Genomic DNA, 19,402 nt, shown 5'->3' on the forward strand with positions numbered 1-19,402 from the left:
GTCTCGCAAAATATTTTTATACTGAGAGAAACTTCCTTCTGCTTAACAATAGGGCAAAACTTCGTTACCGAGCTCAATACCTGCAGTCGCTTAAGTGCATCCAGCGTCCAGTATTCGGGAGACACTGGGTTCGAACCCCACTGTCGGCAGCCCTGAGAATGGTTTTCCGTGGTTTCCCATTTTCACGCCAGGCAAATGCTGGGGTTGTACCTTAATTAAGGCCACGGCCGCTTCCTTCCCACGCCTAGCCCTTACCTGTCCCATCGTCGCCATAAGACCTATCTGTGTCGGTGCGACGTAAAGCAACTAGCATAAAAAGCAAAAATTACTTGTGCCGGAGTTCCTGATTACCCTCTAGACTACTACCATGCACTGCAATGGTTTTCCATCGTGTATCACGCACTATAAAATTATGGTTTTAGGCTTGCGACACTAAGAAACGCGTTTATATCTTAGAAGCATAAGTTTCTTAACGAAGGAATAAAAAAGGGGAATAGGGCAAAATCTCCCCGCTAATTATGATATACTATGTAGTGTAACTTGTGTCTGTACTTTCCCGCTTGCACTACATCAACACTCTATAACAGGGCCTCTCAAACCCCCAAAATCTCACGCATGCAAATCGAGGCGCAAGAGCTCCGTGCACTGTGCATGGGTCCCGCTCGGTTCAGCTCGGACCAACGCTACTTGGCTAAGCTCGGCTAAGCTCGGCTCTACTCGGCTCAAGTCAGCTTGGATTTAGAGCGTTACGGAGCAAGTGTGGGAGAGGGAGACAGGGGGAGCGAGCGAGACAGGCGTGAGGAAAGAGAGAGTAAGCGCTATTGCTCCAAATCGAAGAGTGGGGGTCTGCACTCTGGTCAACCAAGGGAAGTCATCTTTTGCACCGTGCACAGTGCATGCACCAAGCGCATGCACCCTGAGAGGCCCTGCTCTATAAGAAGAAAATATCTGTAAGGAACTTTCATGCTCCGGGATGGACGGAATTAACTAAACTATTGCTTTATGTTTCAATTAAGGAGGAAGTTCTAGGGATGGGAGTCAAACCGAGCTAATTTCATCCCCGCACCCACTGAATCTGTATCTTCTCTATATCAGTTTCGAAGTGTCCTTTACTCTACCAAATGGTAGAGGAACAAGAAATCTATTGGGCGATCTGTGACTGAGCTGTAAATTACTTTTGCCGGGTAAACACCGAATGTGCTGCCAGGCATCTCTAACTTGCCGACATCGTTCGAATGGACTCTTTTTCTGCCTTTCGAAAATCTGACTTCCTCTGTGGTGTGTGAACCCGCGATATCGGGATCCGGAGGCTGGCACACTACCGCTGATCCACGAAGGGAGCTAACTCAACGATAAGAATCACGGAGATTACTGATTTTACTAAGTTCCCACTTCACATCGATAGCGGTAACATTTGTGAAGTAGTGGAGTGCAATAACCGCAGTTTTCGGAGACGCCGACGTGCCGAAATATTGTCCTACTGGAATTATTTTACGTTCCAGTAAATCTATACTTGGGAACAAAACATGACTGCCTCCGTTTCTGGAAGCGACCAGGAAGCCAGCTGTCAATCACACCTGCTGAGTTAACGAGTTCTAAGTGATCCTTGTTTGGTGTGGAGAGGTTGCCAAACCACTTTCTTCCACACTCTCTTCAGTTTTTACCCTTTCTTCTTGTCGAGTACAGTAGACGATTTGGCAACTCCGGCTACAGCAGACGTAGTAAATCCTATAAGCCGCTAACAGATACCTAACTGCTGCTGGAGAGTAGTGGTGTTAGGCGAGGTCGTCATTTTTTTCTTTTGCTTTGCGTCGCACTGACGCAGATAGGAACACAGGGATCGGAAAGGCTTAGGAGAGGGAAGGAAGTGGTCGTGGTGTTAATTAAGGTACAATCCCAGCATTTGCCTTGTGTGAAAATGGGGAAAACCACACACAACCATCTTCAGGGCTGCCGACAGTGGGGTTCGAACCCATTATCTCTCGGATGAAAGCTCTATCCGCACGCCCAAGTCGCCCGGTTGCATTCTTTTGTTCCCAGATATACCAATACCAGGCTGAAATATTTGCATCCTTTCAAATACCACAGGACTGAAAAGGATAATAGGCATATCTGAAATAGAAAAAAAAAGATGCTTTTGTCATACTGTGCAATCATGACTGCAAGGCACACTAAACGCTCAGGGCGAGGCTAGGACACAAATCAATTTACGTAGATTTCTTTGGCCTTCATAGCTTTGTGCCAGCTCGGGAGTTGGAGCGGTGTCAAGGCTGTTCTGTCCGGAAGTGACTGCAGGTGGAGAAACAATAACAACCCGCGTTACGTAACGGCTACTTGACTCACACTAAGCCAAGTTTCTTCTGTGCCCTTGTCTTCCCAGAACGAATCGATCTCTTGCACGAGTTTCTTGTCTAACGCAGTCTATGAGCTTAATGACACGCAGCAGATAAAGGCTGAACATATCCGCCAGTTAAAAATGCTTGAAAGAACATCACGACAACCGAGCGAGCTGGCCGTGCGGTTAGTGGTGCTCAACTGTGAGCTTGCATTGTGGAGATAGTGGGTTCGAACACCACTGTCGGCAGCCCGTGGTTTCCCATTTTACACCAGTCAAATGCTGGGACTGTACCTTAAGGCCACGGTCGCTTCCATCCCATTCCTAGCTATTTCCTATTCCATCGTCGCCATAAAGCCCATCGAGGTCGGTGCGACGAAACGCAAATAATAATAATAATAATAATAATAATAATAATAATAATAATAATAATAATAATAATAATAATTACGTCTGGGTAATTTCCCTCACCCGGGAACTGAGTGCTTGTGATAATCTCAACATTCTCCTCTTCATACACAAACAACACACCACACTATCAACCACCACAGAAACGCGCACTAGTGAATGCATCCCATCACATAGGGTTGGCGTCAGGAAGGGCATCGAGTTGTAAAACTGGGCCAAGTTCCTATGTGTCGCACAGTTCGCGTCTGCGACCCTACCATGGTGTGGAAAAGCAGAAGTAGTATAATAATAGTTCATTTCTTCAAAACAAACCTTGTTGTTGTGAGCTACAATCAACAATCCTACCATTATAAATTTGGTGATTTCAATTCCGACCTTTTCACTAAATAATAATAATAATAATGATGAAAAGCCACTGAAGAGCGCTGGAGGAATGGATTATAAAGGCTTCCACCATTCGTAACCTCGGTACTAAGAGGGATGCTAGTTCTATGCCTGGCCACCTGCAGCCTCCTACATCAACCTAGACGCCACAATCAATTGGATCTTAAATAGGCTGCTGATTAAATACAAGGGCTGAACCGACGTCTTCAAGGATCCGTGGCTTTAGCTGACATGACGTTACGTATGGCAAAAGTGACTTCCTTTATTCGATTTTCCCCTCACACTTTATTCCAGGCTTGGAACTGGCTATGAAATTAACACAGGCGTATTTAATAAAGTCGAGAGAATATCTAGTTGTCAGTTTTGCTGTCAGTATAACTATTCATTTAAAAATTCTATATTGGAACTTTTCCATACATCGTTGTCCGACTCGCTGGCTGATTGGTCAGCATTGAGGTCTTCAGTTCAGAGGGTCCCGGGTTCGATTCCCGGCCGGGTCGGGGATTTTAATCGCGTGTGATTAATTCTCCTGGCTCGGGGTCGTCAGTCTTGCCTAAGCCACGGACGAGTGAGGTCGCGTTGAGCGGAGGGTCCCGGGAGTGGGAGGTGTGGGTGAAAGTGCCGAGAGCTGGAAGGTTGTGGAGAAGTGTGCCGACAATGATTAGTATAGAGCAGTACAGGGCGACGGTAGGAGGATGGCAGGGAAGAATGAAGAAAGAAGAAATGAAATTAGGAAGGTGTTATATTGATTTGGAGAGAAAAGGTGAATTATTGCTATCAGCGGCGGTGATTTTAATTTTGCTATGTATTGGGGGGGTCGAATTGAACCCAGGCCCGACCCCTAGTAGAAAGGAAGAAAGGGAAAATATGGACGCATTCAAAAGAGCTGTAAAAGAGGTGGTGGAAGAAGTTGGCCCTTTTGAGCAAATTAAAAATATGATTAAGGAACAAACCAGGGAATTTGAAAGAATGGAGGTATGGTTAAGAGAGAAAACGGAAGGCATAACAGTACAAGTGAGACATAACACCGGAGAAGTGGCAGCATTAAGGGAAGAAATAGGACGAATAGAAAAGGAAAACTTGAAGCTGAAAATAGAAGTGGAAGCAAATACTTTACATCGAAGAAAGAAGTGCTTATTTATCTATGGTGTGCCTGAAGAGTTGAGAGAAGACAAAGTACTGACAACTTACAAAGTTGTGGATTTAATACAGGGGAAGTTGAAACTTAATTTTAGTGAAGTAGATATAGATGATGTGCAGAGGGTGGGAAAAATTAGGGGCAAAAGGCCTATCAAACTAGAACTGTTTTCTACGTTGATGGCTGATGCTGTGGTAAGAAGTGCGAGTAACATGCAGAGAGAGAAAATATGGATCAAGAGAGACGTTGGATGGGAGACGATTAGGAACGAGAAAATACTTAGAAAACATAAGATTCGTGCAATAAATCAAGGTTTGAGAGCGACTATTAAAGGGCAAGAGCTAGTGGTAGCAGGCAGAAATTGGAAGAAAATTTGGACTGTAAATGGACTGATTGACTTAGACAGGAGGATAAAAGAAGACGAAGAAAAAGTGAGTAGTGCAACGAAAGGTAGGAAAGTGAGGAGTGATATCAGTATTAGTATGGACTTAGAGATGAAGGCAAAGCGGGCTGAAGAAGAAGGGAGCAGTGCAGCGAGTAGTGGAGAGAATAGGCAAAATACAAGAAGTAACAGTGTAAGTGTAATTATAGGAAGTAGTTCTGAAAAGTGTCAAGAGAGACAGAGCGAGGTGCTAAGTGGAAGTACGAACAACGGTAAGGAAAGAGCAGTGGACGGACAATGCAGGAGAGAGGCTGAAGAACAAAGGGGTAATGAGGGAAAGGAGAATGAGCAACAAGAAGCCGAGAGAGCTGGGTGTAGTGGTGTAGTTAGACAAGATCAGGGTATAAAAGTAAGTCCAAAGTTAACCTATGAGTACCTCGCACAGAATTTGAGTTTGAGCATAGGGAGAGATAGAAGATATACGGACAATATGATGAGAGCTAGGTTAAAAGTAGTAAAAAACAATAATATAGTGAGTAAGTAAGTAATTAAGGGCGTGGAGGCTGAAATGTTGTGATGGAGAAGTGGTATACAAGTTATGATATGTTAAAGGGTTGAAAGATGGTGTTGGAGAAGTGGTGGTATAATATGGTGGATGGCAGTTTGTTGTTATTTGGAGCTGGAGGAGTGATGCTAAATGTGGTGTTGGATAAGTGTTGTAATTTGGCTATTTGTAAATTTTGGTTCGGTGGAAGATGGAGTTTTCGGGAGGTAATTATGATGGGTAATAGGATGAATATGAGTGTATGGCAAATTGAGCAAATTATGATATGTTACAGAGTTTAAATGTGGTGTGGGAGAAATGGTGGTATAAGAGGGTGAAGTGTAGTGTTGGAAGTATTGAAGGCTTAGTATTTAAGTTATGCTATGTTATAGGGTTGAAATGTGGTGTTGATGGCTATTTAATTTTTGGAGCTGGAAACAGGTGAGTTTATTGCTATTATGTGTATTGAGATGGTTTATTTACGGATGATTGCGTGGGAGTTGGGAGGTGGTTTTATTGTATTGGTGTTTGGCATGACTATTTAATTTTTGGAGCTGGAGAGAGGTGAGTTTATTATCATTTTGTAAATTTAGGTTTGTTTGTAATATAGCGAGTAAGTAAGTTATTAAATGTTGTGAGGACGAGTGTGTGCTAGGGCTGAAATGTGGTGTTGGAAGTAGAGGTGGTAAATGGTTGAAATGTGGTGTTGGAAAGGTATGGAGAAGTGGTGGAGTACTCATGAGTAAGTTGTATTGAATGTGATGATGGTATACGAGTGGGTGGTATTTGTAGATGTTGAAATGTGGTGTTGGAAAAGTATGAAGTTGTAGTAATGTAATATGGCTATTTGTAAATTTTGGTTTGGTGGAAGATGGAGTTTTCGGTAGGTAATTATGATGGGTAATAGGAGGAGTATGAGTGTATGGTAAATTGAATAAGTTATGATATGTGATATGTCTGTTAAATAGATTGTGTGAGTGTAATTGTCGGAGAAGTAGAAGTGGTATATATAGAAATGAGGTGTTGGAAATGTGGTTATGAGGTGATGTATGGTTTGGTATTGAGATGGTTTATTTACGGCTGAATTCGTAGGAGTTGGGAGGTGGTATTGTGTCTGGTATGAGTATCGAATTTTTAGAGTTGGAGAGAGATGATTTATTATCATTTTGTAAATTTTGGTTTGTTTGTGCAGAAGGGACGAAGAAATATGTTGTTGGAGAGGTGTTGGTATATGATTGCCGAAATTTCAATGTTATTATGGAGTGTTATGACGGAATGAAATGAAATGAAGCAATATTATCGAGGTTTTGTGAAAGTTGTGGTATGGTGGATTGGAATGTAATGACGGAATATTGTTGTTATTTTGGCTGGTTTGGTATGTATTTGTGTAATGTTGCTGTGGTAGTTTATTTTGGAGTAGGTCAGGGAACGATAAAGCTGATGAAAATGCTGAAGGTAAACATAGGCATGGTTGGCCTGAGCACAAAGCAGAGTAGGTCAAACAGAAAAACAATGGCGGTGTGGGAATGTGCTGAGTAAGAAAGGACAGTTGGTGGAAGGTGTAGTCTTGCCCCGGGATCACATATGAGAAATATTGCAAGTAAGGCAAACGGTTCGAGGGAATCTACCGTTGGCCAGTTGATTATTAATATTATTATTCCTTTATTATTATTGTTTTATTATATTATTATTATTATTATTATTATTATTATTATTATTATTATTATTATTATTATTATTATATTATTTGTTTATTTATTCAGCTATTTATTTAGTTGTAGGGTGGCTTAGGTAAGACTCTATTGTGAACATGTATTGGGGCTAAACGCCTGTGTTGTTCATCAATAAATTGTTACTGTTACTCCTGGCTCGGGGACTGGGTCTTTGTGTTTGTCCCAACACTTTCATCTTCACATTCAGACAACGCACTACACTACCAACTACCACAGAAACACGCAAAAATGATTACATATAGGGTTGGCCATCTCTTGGCACAGGCCAGAGTAAAGTGTAGCTTTCACCGATGTCCCAGTCTCATCCATGGCTGTGACAATATGGAAGCTGCTGGAGTATGGGTGGTGCTGAGTAATGACATTCAGAGCACGACTGGTGCATCTGAGTGTTATGAAAGGTGTTGCTCATAGGGTCAGTCGTGCTGCAATAGCACTTTCTGACCCAGTGAGGAAAGCAATGGCAAACTACCTCACTCCTCGTCTTGCCTAGTACGCCTCATTTTGGTGCTGCCATTGGTTTTTGCGGTTTCCTTATAACCGCATAACCTTTGGTGGTACTATTTGAGGATCCAACCAGCCTCTGGGCTGATGACCTAACAGACAGACATAGGGTTGGCGCCAGGAAGAGCATCCGATAGTAAAAGAGGGCCATATCCACATGTGCTACACAGTTCGCACCCGCGACCCCACAAACGTGGGAAAAGCGGTAGAAGAAGTTATTACCCCCTGAAACACGCCATTTGACAATGTTCAGGAATGTAATACTGACCCGCAGCACATGTATCACTTAAAACGAAAATTCGTTGAAATATTTTATGCAGTTTTTTATCGTGTGGCTATTTCTAGCCGAGTGCAGCACTTGTAAGGCAGACCCTCCAATGAGAGTGGGCGGCATCTGCCATGTGTAGGTAATTGCGTGTTATTGTGGTTTAGGATTGTCTTATGTGGTGTGTGTGAGTTCCAGGGATGTTGGGGACAGGGCAAATACCCAGCCCCCGGGCCATTGGAATTAACAAATGAAGGTTCAGAATGCTCCATGGCTTCCTTAACTTTTTCATTCCAAGAATACATAGGCCTGGTATTCGTTTTTCCGCCGTGCCTCTCAAGATTATTATTATTATTATTATTATTATTATTATTATTATTATTATTATTATTATTATTATTATTTTAAAAGCTGATTTAAGTCGCACCAGCACAGATAGATCTTATGATGAGGATGGGGTAGGAAAGGGCTAGGAGTGGGAAGGAAGCGGCCGTGGTCTTAAGGTACAGGCCCAGCATTTGCCTGGTGTGCAAATGGGAACCACCGAAAACCATCTTCAGGGTTGTCGACATTGGAGTCGAACCCACTATCTCCCGAATGCAATCTCACAGCTGCATGTTCCTAACCGCACAGCCAACAGGATCGGTCTCAGATTTCGATTGCTGGTGAAAATAAAATCGGTTCGCAAACGTCAGCAATGCCGAATGCACAGCGTAAGGAAAGGGATTTCATGGAGATGCATGCTCGCTAAATCTGCAGCTAGCCAAGATGGGGGTTACTAAAGCCACGGGTCGCTAATGTCACGTACATGTCTGCAATATCCAAATACAATAAATAACTAGTAGTACAGTATTGTGATGTGTGGGATGGTGCACCTTAGCTGTCTGCTCAATGTCAGCCGGAGGCTGTCTGCTATATACTGTAGATGGAGACGTCATGTCAGAAGGCCTTGGCCGCTAATATAGTGTCCGACATCATCTAAGTGGCCTGTGATTTCTTATTGTCGTGCCTGATATATGCTTGCGCAACTCCGACCAAACGCTATTATGAATAGCTGACTTCGTATAAATTATACGTATATCAATGTTAATTCAGAACATCCTCGTTTATATTCCTCCGAGGTAATTGAGTTATTTCGATTATTCTGAAGAAATTGGACATGGAATGATGTATTAATCAAACAGGCTATTAAACTAACAACTGTAAATTGGTATAATTTGTTAAGAAGAAGTTGGTTTGTTCGAATACTTTTCACTTTGATTCATTGACATACGATTCATTGATGTCTGTGCGAATTCGTTTTATGGATGAGTACAACGATATGAGCAACACCTTGCAACGTTGATGGAAGGTGGAAGAAGTAAGGTACTGCCCCGTAATAATAATAATAATAATAATTGTACCGGGTGGTACACCTCCACGCCGCTAATTTAAAATGTGCGCCTGTTGAAACTCCTCTGCTGGAGGAGGGCTGAACTTTATCTACGCTGTTAATTCTTTACCTTCTCAGAAGATGTCACCACGTGGAAAATTTTGAGTTTTTGAACTGTGTCATTTTTGATGTGTTTTTGTTTCGCCTGAAGTAAGAAGTGTAAACTTTCTCTCCTAGAGGACACTACTGAAGATCTACAATAGTGCAACCTAGTGCGGAGTCAAAGAACTATTTTGTTGGAGAAAATTTAATTTCAAGAGTTTGTTCTTTGTTAAATTTCCTTCTGTCATTGTTTAAGTTGGCAATATTTACCCCTTTCTTCCCCTTGTTATGAATGTATCCAATCCCAAAATTCTTCTATTAATTTCTGACCAATCTGGTGTATCTTCCCCCAACTTGTATCGGTTGCGGGGTCCTACCCAATAAAATTATTGTGGGCGGGTGTTTTCATTCCCCTAACGCCTAGAACCTTCCGCGAGAGGATATAAACTGCTGATTTTTGGGTCTCAGCGCCACTTCTGTTCCATCTTTCAGTGTGTTAAGTACATAGCAGGAGGCGGGAAGCGCCTCTTTCTTCGGCAGCGGTCAACAACAAGGTAATGGCCGATTAATAACTTCTTTCTTTGCTAGCTCAGCAGTTTAACTTTCGGGGCGGGTTCTAAGCGTTCAATCATGTAACCTTTTCCTAAAATGTAACTACTCTTTTCATATATTCTCTTTTAAAGCTTCATACTGGGATAGAGAGTGCTAACCCTCTCGAGCTCCCACTCATATTGTTGTGAGGTGAACTTAGTTTTCTCAATCTATTCTTCGTTAACGTAAAACAAATTGTTCTCTTCTTAAGTCACCTCTTTAGTATGAGATTAGCCCTTGTATTAACGGCCTAGGGCCAAGTAGGTCTTAATCAAAGTGTATTAGGAGTGCAAGTTCGCCTCCTCTCAAATTGTTTTTAGAGGTCATTTAATTAACCTGCTTTTCATTTAATAGACCTCAGTAGATTGGGTATTTTACCCCTGTGTTTATGTCCGTTGAGGACAGCTTGAAGGTGGAGTTTGGTGTGGCCTGGGAGAGGCTTAAATTAAAGAGCGAGTGGCTCTTCTGGAAACGGAGTGTTGTATGCCTCGAGGAGGCTTTACTGTGTAATTTGGAGCAAGTGCTCCAGGGTTTGATTGGGGTCTTCTGCCCCTTTGTTAAAATTTGTATATCGGAAAGTTGGGCTAGTTGCTCAAGAATTGTGAACTCAGGGCTCGAAGCCCAAATTCTGTAATCCCTGTAATTGTACATTTCAAATTGTGTTTCGGCTACTAGTACCTGTTCTTTGTTATTACTTAATCTTGAAAAGAAAATATAACCTTGTTAAATTTTACATTAACTTTTATTCCGTAGTTTGAGACCCATTCACGCCCGCACCTTCTTACACCTCTACCTACCACCAAAACACGGTAATAATAATAATAATAATAATAATAATAATAATAATAATAATAATAATAATTCCAACACCGAGCAAGTTGGATACGTGGTTTGGGCCACGTAACCGCCAGCTTGCATTACGGAGATACTAGGTTCGAAACTCACTATCGGCAGTCCTGAAGATGGTTTTCACTGGTTTCCCATTTTCACACCAGGGCTTTACCTCATTTCAGCTCACAGTCTCACAGTCTCTTCCTTCCTAATCCTAGCCATATCCTATCCCAATGTCAAAAACCAATATAAGAAATATTTACTTTAACTATTACAATTATATTAAACTAATAATAATAGTTATTATTATTATTATTATTATTATTATTATTATTATTATTATGATTATTATTATTATTATTATTATTATTATTATTATTATTATTATTGTTGTTGTACCGGGAGGTACACCTCAACGCCGCGCATTCAAAATAAGCGCCTGAATGAACTCTATCGAACTAAAGTGGAAACTACTACAGCAGGAACTTAGAACTTTAATCAGAAGATGTCACCACCGAAATATTATGTAATTTTGTTATTGTGCAGTTTCCTAAACTGAGTGAATTTCTCCTTGTTTTGTTTGCCATTCATCAAGAAATTTGGACATTCTTCCATAGATGACACTACCAAAAAACTATGATCATGCACCCCGGTGCGAGGTGTAAGAACTTATAATTTAAAGAAGTTTTGTATTTCTAGGTTTTTGTAACTGATTGATGTTCATTTATTCTTGGATTGGCAATATTACCGTTTTCTTTCCGCCAGTTTTGAATCTAGCCAATCACTAATTTCTGTAATTAATTTTCAACCTATCACAGGCTTCTTGTTCGATCTGAGTGTTACTTTTGAACTCAACCAATAAAATTGAGAGGGTGTGGCTAGTTTAGTCTTGAATGATCCCGAGCCTTCCCTGCGGGTTTATAAAGTGCGACTTTTCACGTTTCTTGGCCAATTGATCATCGTCTATCTGAGTGTGTGTGCTTAAGCAGGAGGTAGGTAATGGCCACATAACTTCATTCTTTCTTGCTACCTCCGCAGTTTAATCCGAGGGAAAGGTCCGAATCTTTAGTTATGTAATAAACTTTTCTAAAATGTAAATCTTCTTTTGGCTAATGTAAAAACTTCATAAAGCTTTAACTTTAAATCGGGGATTAGAGAGTGAATTACCCTCTCGAGCTCCCATTCATCTTGGTTTGAGGTGCCTACGTTTTTGTAACCTTTCGTTTCTGCAATGTATTAAAGTTATTTCCATGCATGCTACCTCAGTAGTTTGGGAATAGCCCCTGTTTCATCGGCCGAGAGCCCCATAGGTTTTAATTTTTGGAGCACAGTCTTCGCCTGCGTTCAAATTGTACTCGGGCCGTTTATTTAACCTGTTCTTTTTCACTAAGGCCCTGTAGGTTGGGTACTAGATGCCTCTGTGCAATAATATTTCTATTTGCAAATAGTGCCTTGTAAGGCCAGAGATTGTCTGATTTTCATGCAATGTTGCCTTGAGTAGGCTTGAGAAACTGTGAGCCTGTTAGCTCTTTTTCAAGTTTTGTAATTGTAAAGAGTGCCTCTGGAAGACTTTTAGGAGCAAGTGCACTTCGAATTAGAGGATTTCTGCCCTTGACTAAATTTGTTCTCATTTTTTAATTGTAAATTTGAGCTGGGAGCTCTGGAAATTGTAAAATTACGGGCTTGAAACCCAGGATCTGTAAAAATCACTAATCTCGGACTTTCCTAATCTTGTTTCAAGAGTACCTTGTATCTGATGTGTTTTATGTTCACCAAGTGAAAATTGTTAAGTTGTTGTTTGCTTTAACCTCTTTCTGCTCCACGGGTATGCCCGTAACAATTCTTATTATTATTATTATTATTATTATTATTATTATTATTATTATTATTATTATTATTATTATTATTATTATTGTGCGTCTCACCTACTTTGGGGTGCGATAGATCAATCAATGGTTAGTGAGTCATGTTTTCCTGCCGCCCCCCCCCCCCTCAGTACTTTTTCATCCTTTCAGATCTTGCCTTCCTCTCTTCTTCAGAAATTCTGTATAGTCGTTTGGGCTTCACCTGTCCTGAAACTTCTTATTTTATATTTGCTTATTTTCTTTGCGGATCCATCTACAAGCATCTCTTGTGTAATTAGGAACTCTCGCAGGTCCTTCTCAGTCTCCTTAAACCAGTTCGGCTTGGTTTTGTTGTTGCGGAAATAGTCGAAAATTCTTTTAGTTATTCTTTTCGGGTCCATTCTTAGGATGTGGCCGTAGAAGTCAATTCTCTTTTTCCTTATTGTGTATGCGATCCTTTCTGTTTTCCTATAACGGGTTTCATTGCTGATGTGTGAAAGTTCGTTATTATGGTATTTGGGGCCTAGAATTTTTCGTAGTATTTTCCTTTCCTTGATCTCCAACTTTTCCATTTGACCATCTGCAGTTATAGACAGTGTTTCTGCAGCATAAAGGGCTTCAGGCTTTACTACTGTATTATATTGTATGATCTTGGAATTCTAAGAGAGGGATTTTTTGTTATAGGTGTCTTTCGTAAGCTGGAAGGCTGTTACTATTTTGGTCCGTCGAGATCCCATTTCTTTCTTCTCAAGACCATTCCAACTGATCCATTCACCAAGGTATTTGAAATCCCTGACAATCTCTATTTTTTGTTCCGTCACTGTCAAATATTTTGCAGGATTCTTAATGTTGTTTATTATTTTGGTCTTTCCAAATGTGATTTTGAGACCTATCTTCTCTGCTTGCTTCAGCAGTTCGATGGACTGCTCCTTGGCTTCCTAACACGTCTCAGCTATTAAGGCCATCATGCCGCGATCTTAATAACCTTGTTTACCGATCCCAATATAATTCCACCATTGGTTGTCTTATTCCATTCCCTGACTACCTTCTCCAAGGCCCAATTGAACAGTATGGGGGACAGTCCGTCACCCTGTCGGACACCAGTTCTGATCTCAAAAGGAGCCGACAATTCTCCCATTAATTTGACTTCGGAATATGTATTAGTGAGAGTTTCCCCTAATGAGATGTGTTCTTTTGTTGTCCGGACCGAATTCTTTGAGTACAGAAAGGAGATTTTTTTTTTTTGCTATGGGCTTTACGTCGCACCGACACAGATAGGTCTTATGGCGACGATGGGATAGGAAAGGCCTAGGAGTTGGAAGGAAGCGGCCGTGGCCTTAATTAAGGTACAGCCCCAGCATTTGCCTGGTGTGAAAATAGGAAACCACGGAAAACCATTTTCAGGGCTGCCGACAGTGGGATTCGAACCTACTATCTCCCGGATGCAAGCTCACAGCCGCGCGCCTCTACGCGCACGGCCAACTCGCCCGGTGAAAGGAGATTTTTCCGGTCTAGTGAGTCATACGCCTTTTGGAAGTCAATAAAGGTGATGGCGTATGTTTTTGCCCTAGATTTCTGGTATTCTATAAGATTTTTAAGGTTCAAGATTTGTTCCGGAAAGGATCTCCCAATTTATGATCTAACTGTGGTTCTGTTCTCTTAAGTAAGGCCTTTGGGAATATCTTATATGTAATATCCAAAAGTGATATGCCTTTATAGTTGTTGGGGTTCATTTTATCCACCTTCTTGTGGATTGGGTGTATAAAGGCCATCTTCCATTCTTCTGAAATCGTACTTTGACCTAGAGTTCTTCAAAAAACATTTTTTGGGGGTTCTATTGCTTTAGTGGCGTTCTTCCAAAGTTCGACTGTGATCTGGTTTTCAGCCGATGCTTTGTTTTCTTAAGGCTCGAAATGATCTTTACTAGTTCCTAGAAGGTTGGCGGCTTTGAGTCGGGATTGGTATTTGTTGGGGCGTTAAATTTTATTTTTTCGACTGGTGTTTCACAGTTGAGGGGATTGTCAAAGTAGTCGGTTAGTATCCTGCAGTTATCCGTGTTATGTGCAATATTTCCGTTCTTGTCCCGTAATTGTAGAGTCGGTGGCTTGTACTTCGTTGTTTTATGTTTAAAGATTTTGTTGAAACTTCTTGTTTTATTTTTAGTAATGTCTCCATCTATTTCAATAAGCATATACTTGTGTGTTTAAGGACATTGTCTCTCCTTCTGGGGATGATTTTGATCTTTATCTTCGACAGGTAATGGTCCGAGGACATTTTGTATCTGTCTATTGAACTTCCGTCTGATAGCCACATGGTCCAGATGCAATTCACCCAAGTTAGGGTTTGGTGAGATGGACGTTTTTTTGTTTTCTAGGAAGCTTTTTGAAAGCTGTGAATTTCAGTATCATATCAAGGGCTTGGCACAATTCTGTAAGTCTGACGCCATTTTGATTGGTCCTGTTATGCGCTGGGTATTTCCCAAATACATGCTGATACTTTCTCTCCTTCCCTATCTGGGCGTTGAAGTCTTCCATTAGTATGGTCTTGTGATTTTCAGGTACCGTTTGGATGACATCGTCCAACTGATCCCAAATAGAGTTCCACTTTCTCCTTGTTCTTTCTGTTTTCCTCATTTATGGGGGCATGGGCATTCATGATAGTGTATATTCTATCGGTAGATTTGGAAACCAAAGTTGATAGACTTTCAATTTAAGACTCAAACTGGACTATGGAATCCAGCACGATCTTGTTTATTATGAAGCCAGTTCCTAGGTGTGGCATGTTTCTGATGACTCTTTGACTAACTTTTCCCTTGTATATCCTGAACCCTTCATAGTCGAAGTTGTTTCCATCTATATATCTGGTCTCCTGAAGTGCCGTTATAAAAATTCGATGATTTTTGAGAGTGTCTGTAAGGTGGTTTATTTTTCCAGTTTTTAATAAGAGAATTAGCATTGAAGGTGGTTATGAAATTCGGGCATTTGCATTTGATTTTGTTTGAGGTTCCAAGACTCACCAGCTCGTCTCTGTGTAACGCTGCAGACTCCCCAGAATCCGAATGTCTGCTTGTGCACAACGGAGCACCTGAGGTAATTTGTTTCACACTACACTTTCCCATGTACGATAAAGATGAGTTTGGGGTAACTATTTGAGTCACCAGTTTACAACCAAGGTTGTGACCTCCGGAGGTTTCTTCCAGGCCCCTAACCTCGGGTACAGACACTGACCTAAGGCCGCCTAATCTGGGAGCAGACTCCTGGAGAATTTTGTGTTCTTCAACCAAGATTCTATTCTTGGAGGCAGCTCATCCGCCCTCTCTGCCGTTGGGAGATTCTTCTCTTCATCCGCCATTGAGATCGTTGACCATTTTTCGCCTAGTAACCCGTCCGGCTCCATGGCTAAATGGTTAGCGTATTGGCTTTTGGTCACAGGGATCTCGGGTTCGATTCCCGGCAGGGTCGGGAATTTTAACCATCATTGGTTAATTCCGTTGGCACTGGGGCTGGGTGTATTTGTCGTTTTCATAATCATTCATTCTCATCACGACACGCGGGTCGCCTACGCGCATCAATTCCAAAGACCTGCACCTGGCGAGCCGAACTTGTCCTCGGACACTCCCGGCATTTACCTAGTAACCATAGGCAAGGTTTGCCCCTTCCGCCCTCTCCGTCGTACGGAAGGTCATCTTCTCCGCAGTAGATGCCATTGAGGACTTCTCCCCATAATCCAGGCTAAGGGTCCTCCATATTTATGACCCGTGGAGAGAGGGTGTCCCAGTATTTTAAAGCCCCCAGGAATTGGGCTACCCGTTGGTTTGCGGGTTGTATTGGGTATTTCAACCAGCCCTACATACTGTAGGGGCCCCCTATCCGCCACCTGGGGACGCGCTTTGTAGGGGTCGGGTTCCCCTGATTACTTTCGGAAGTTAACCTCACCCACAAAGGCTGAGGTTATTTGCAGTGATTATTATTATTATTATTATTATTATTATTATTATTATTATTATTATTATTATTATTATTATTATTACATCCTCGTCGGTGTAATGTTTACTGCTATAAGGTATCGTCCTCGGGGTCTGCATTCCATTCCCGGTACTGCTGGAGGTTTATGAATGGTAGGAGGGTTGGTATTTAGTTTAAATATTTCGTGCATCTCACCTCCATTGGAGGTGCGCCTGAAAAGTTGCACCACCTCGGTAAGAGGACACGAGTTTTCTTTTACCTAGATATTGTACACGTTTGGTACATGTTAATACACATGGAATATCGGGCCATTACGTACTGTAAATACGCTTGTGAAGTTGCTAGTTCTGATTTTGAAGTTTACCGACCTCTGCCGATCTGCTGCTGTGGAGCCGAGGAGTCAAAGAAACCGAGCACAAAGAGTAAATTTGTCAGCTTTAACTCAACTTTAAAAAAACCCACTTTATTTTCAAGTGAAGTTGATGGGTGTGAACCCATTCCAGATTAAATACAGATTGGGTGTAAAAAATAGAGCAAAGAATGTTCCATTCCTTTTAACACCCGAGAGCTGGGAATTACAACGATGCTATCAACATTGTGGGAACATAATCCTGAACATATAAAAGCATAATATATGACAATTAAACGATTATTTTCTTGTATTCCTATGTGTTTTTTTTTTGCTTTACGTCGCACCGACACAGATAGGTCTTATGGCGACGATATGATGGGAATGGCCTAGGAATTGGAAGGAAGAGGCCGTGGCCTTAATTAAGGTACAGCCCCAGCATTTGCATGGTGTAAAAATGGGAAACCACGGAAAACCATCTTCAGGGCTGCCGACAGTGCGGTTCGAACCCACTATCTCCCGGATGCGAGGTCACAGCTTCCTATGTTTCAGAGTTATGTTTCATACGACTTTGACGTAAATCGATAGGTGAAGTTCACTACTGTTAAGTATCAATATCAAATAAAGCAATAAATGATGGAAGTATTTCTAATCTATATGTTGTAAAATGAAATGGTTCGCGCCCTCGTACATTTTTTCTTTCATAAGAATTTTGTATGTCTTTGCTGGCAAGATGTAGTGTCTACAGTGCACTATGTCTTCTGGTATGGGCTAGAATAAATTTGTTACTTTCAATGACCTATCTATCTCATCCTTGGCTTTGACAATATGAAAGTGACCGAGGTATGACCGATGCTAGTAACACCATTCCTTATGCAACTAGTCCCTGTTATGAATGATGTGAAAATATCGGAAAAATAGGATCGGTTGGTGCATGCATATCAGTGGGTTCGACAGACTGATATTGTAATAACAACTTCTGACTCGTCGAGGAAAGCAACGGGAAACTACCCCACTGTCTCTTCAGTGACGCCTAGGCTATCTATGACATCTGTTGGTGGAGCTGTGGAGGACCATCTAGCGTTCGAGCTTATTATCCAACACACAAGAATTTTGTTTGCCTTCAAGAGACTGTCAGATAGAAATCTCATTTAGGCCTAGACGTTAATTTTTACATATTAATGATTTAGGATTTACTTTAAGAAAGGCCTTGATTTTTCCTACAGCGTTGTCGAGGAAGGTTTCTGTATGATGTATGCATGTTTGTTTAGGATACTGAGGAGAACAAAGCCATTTGAAATCAGAAGCACGGGATGATCGAAGACTACTGCTACAATATTGAGCCTTGGATACTGTAGTAATGCAATCTCCGTGGGTTCTTTAGTTCAAAACAATGAAATCACGAAGGTGCATGGATCATGAGTATTAACACCTTCAAACATGCTATCTCCTCCAATTTAAGTACGAGAGACCCTATTATTTTGTCCTTCCGCCTTCTCCCCTAATCACAGAAACGTATCTCCATATTTTGAGAACAAATTTAGTATTCCTGTATTTTTTTAAATCCCAGGTTTATCCTCGTTCTTTAAGTAGCAGGAGAGAATTGATGTCCAATGGACTCTGGCAAGACAGATGTAATCAGCTGGTGGCGTTCTTAAATATGACAGAATCTCTAACGTAATGCATTTTATGTTATCATTTCCATATAGCAATGCCGACTGTGAGACTTATGCTTAGCATATTTACAAGAGAAAAAACTCAATTCACATCAAAGCTTCCCCAAAAAGAATTCTGGAAAAAAAATTTCAACCTTAAAACCCGTTCAACAATGCCAGTGCTTTGAGCACAAATCTAGTTCAGAATTGTATGAAAAGGGCTAAGGTAGTTACAATGAAGAGTCATGTGTTCTAAAGCTCAGATACATGCAGTATTTCAGTATTTTTAAAACACAGGCAATATTTCAGTATTTATAAATTAAAGAGAAATGACGTAATTGAGGAGTAAGTATAACGTGTTATATTCTTCGAAGTTACGTCATCAATGATGTGTCGTAACATGTCGGGATATGCCGCAAGAAACCCTCCTGATTTTTTAATTTTTGAAAGTTGGTACGTCTGCATCCTCCATAACTGCTCAATGTTATTGTTTTATGCCCCTGCTCTTCCGCGTTAGCTATCTTTTACGAGGAACCTATCGCGCCATTATCTCATCGATTGGTCTTGAAAGCGAGGTCAACTTCTCCATCATTTGCTATTTTACAATCTGTTTTCTTGCCCTTAAATTGATACAATTATAGCGACATTGTGTTGCTAATCAGGGAAGGAGGTTACTGGAACGAATCTGATCCACACCAGTGGATATTAGCTGAAGCATAGAGAACTAAAACGTGACATTCGTAATGACGGCGCTTTAATGCGTTAATTTATACAAAGTATCTTCCGTACCACACCGCAATGGTTCTCAGTCGGTCTTGGTTGGGAACTAAGCCACCTGGAACCAGGAAGCCTGGAAATACGAGACTGCGAACTACATTTCATAGGGCCATGAATACTCCAGCAGTGCACTGCTTTTGTTTTACGATCGTGCCTCGGTGGAAAAACAATTCCCCATTACTTCGGCTCGAGGCAGATAAATCGCCGGGTCAGTTCCCCAGGCTCG

General features: G+C 41.3%; 2 protein-coding genes across 2 annotated transcripts in view; both read left to right on the forward strand.

Annotated features, from left to right (window-relative positions):
* LOC136876175 (transmembrane protein 198) overlaps positions 1 to 19,402 on the forward strand; it is an 812,502-nt gene that overhangs the window by 541,121 nt on the left and 251,979 nt on the right. The window contains exon 3 of the mRNA XM_068228065.1: positions 13,115 to 13,209. The gene's annotated coding sequence lies outside the window, so the exon portion shown is untranslated. The remainder of the gene's footprint in view (positions 1 to 13,114; positions 13,210 to 19,402) is intronic.
* Positions 3,752 to 6,973, forward strand: LOC137501204 (uncharacterized). The gene is made up of 2 exons (XM_068228064.1): positions 3,752 to 5,632; positions 5,756 to 6,973. Exon 1 carries the CDS (start codon positions 3,785 to 3,787, stop codon positions 5,189 to 5,191), a length of 1,407 nt encoding a protein of 468 aa, XP_068084165.1. The 5' UTR covers positions 3,752 to 3,784; the 3' UTR covers positions 5,192 to 5,632; positions 5,756 to 6,973.

Source organism: Anabrus simplex, chromosome 6 (assembly GCF_040414725.1).
Source record: "Anabrus simplex isolate iqAnaSimp1 chromosome 6, ASM4041472v1, whole genome shotgun sequence".
Lineage (NCBI taxonomy): Eukaryota > Metazoa > Arthropoda > Insecta > Orthoptera > Tettigoniidae > Anabrus > Anabrus simplex.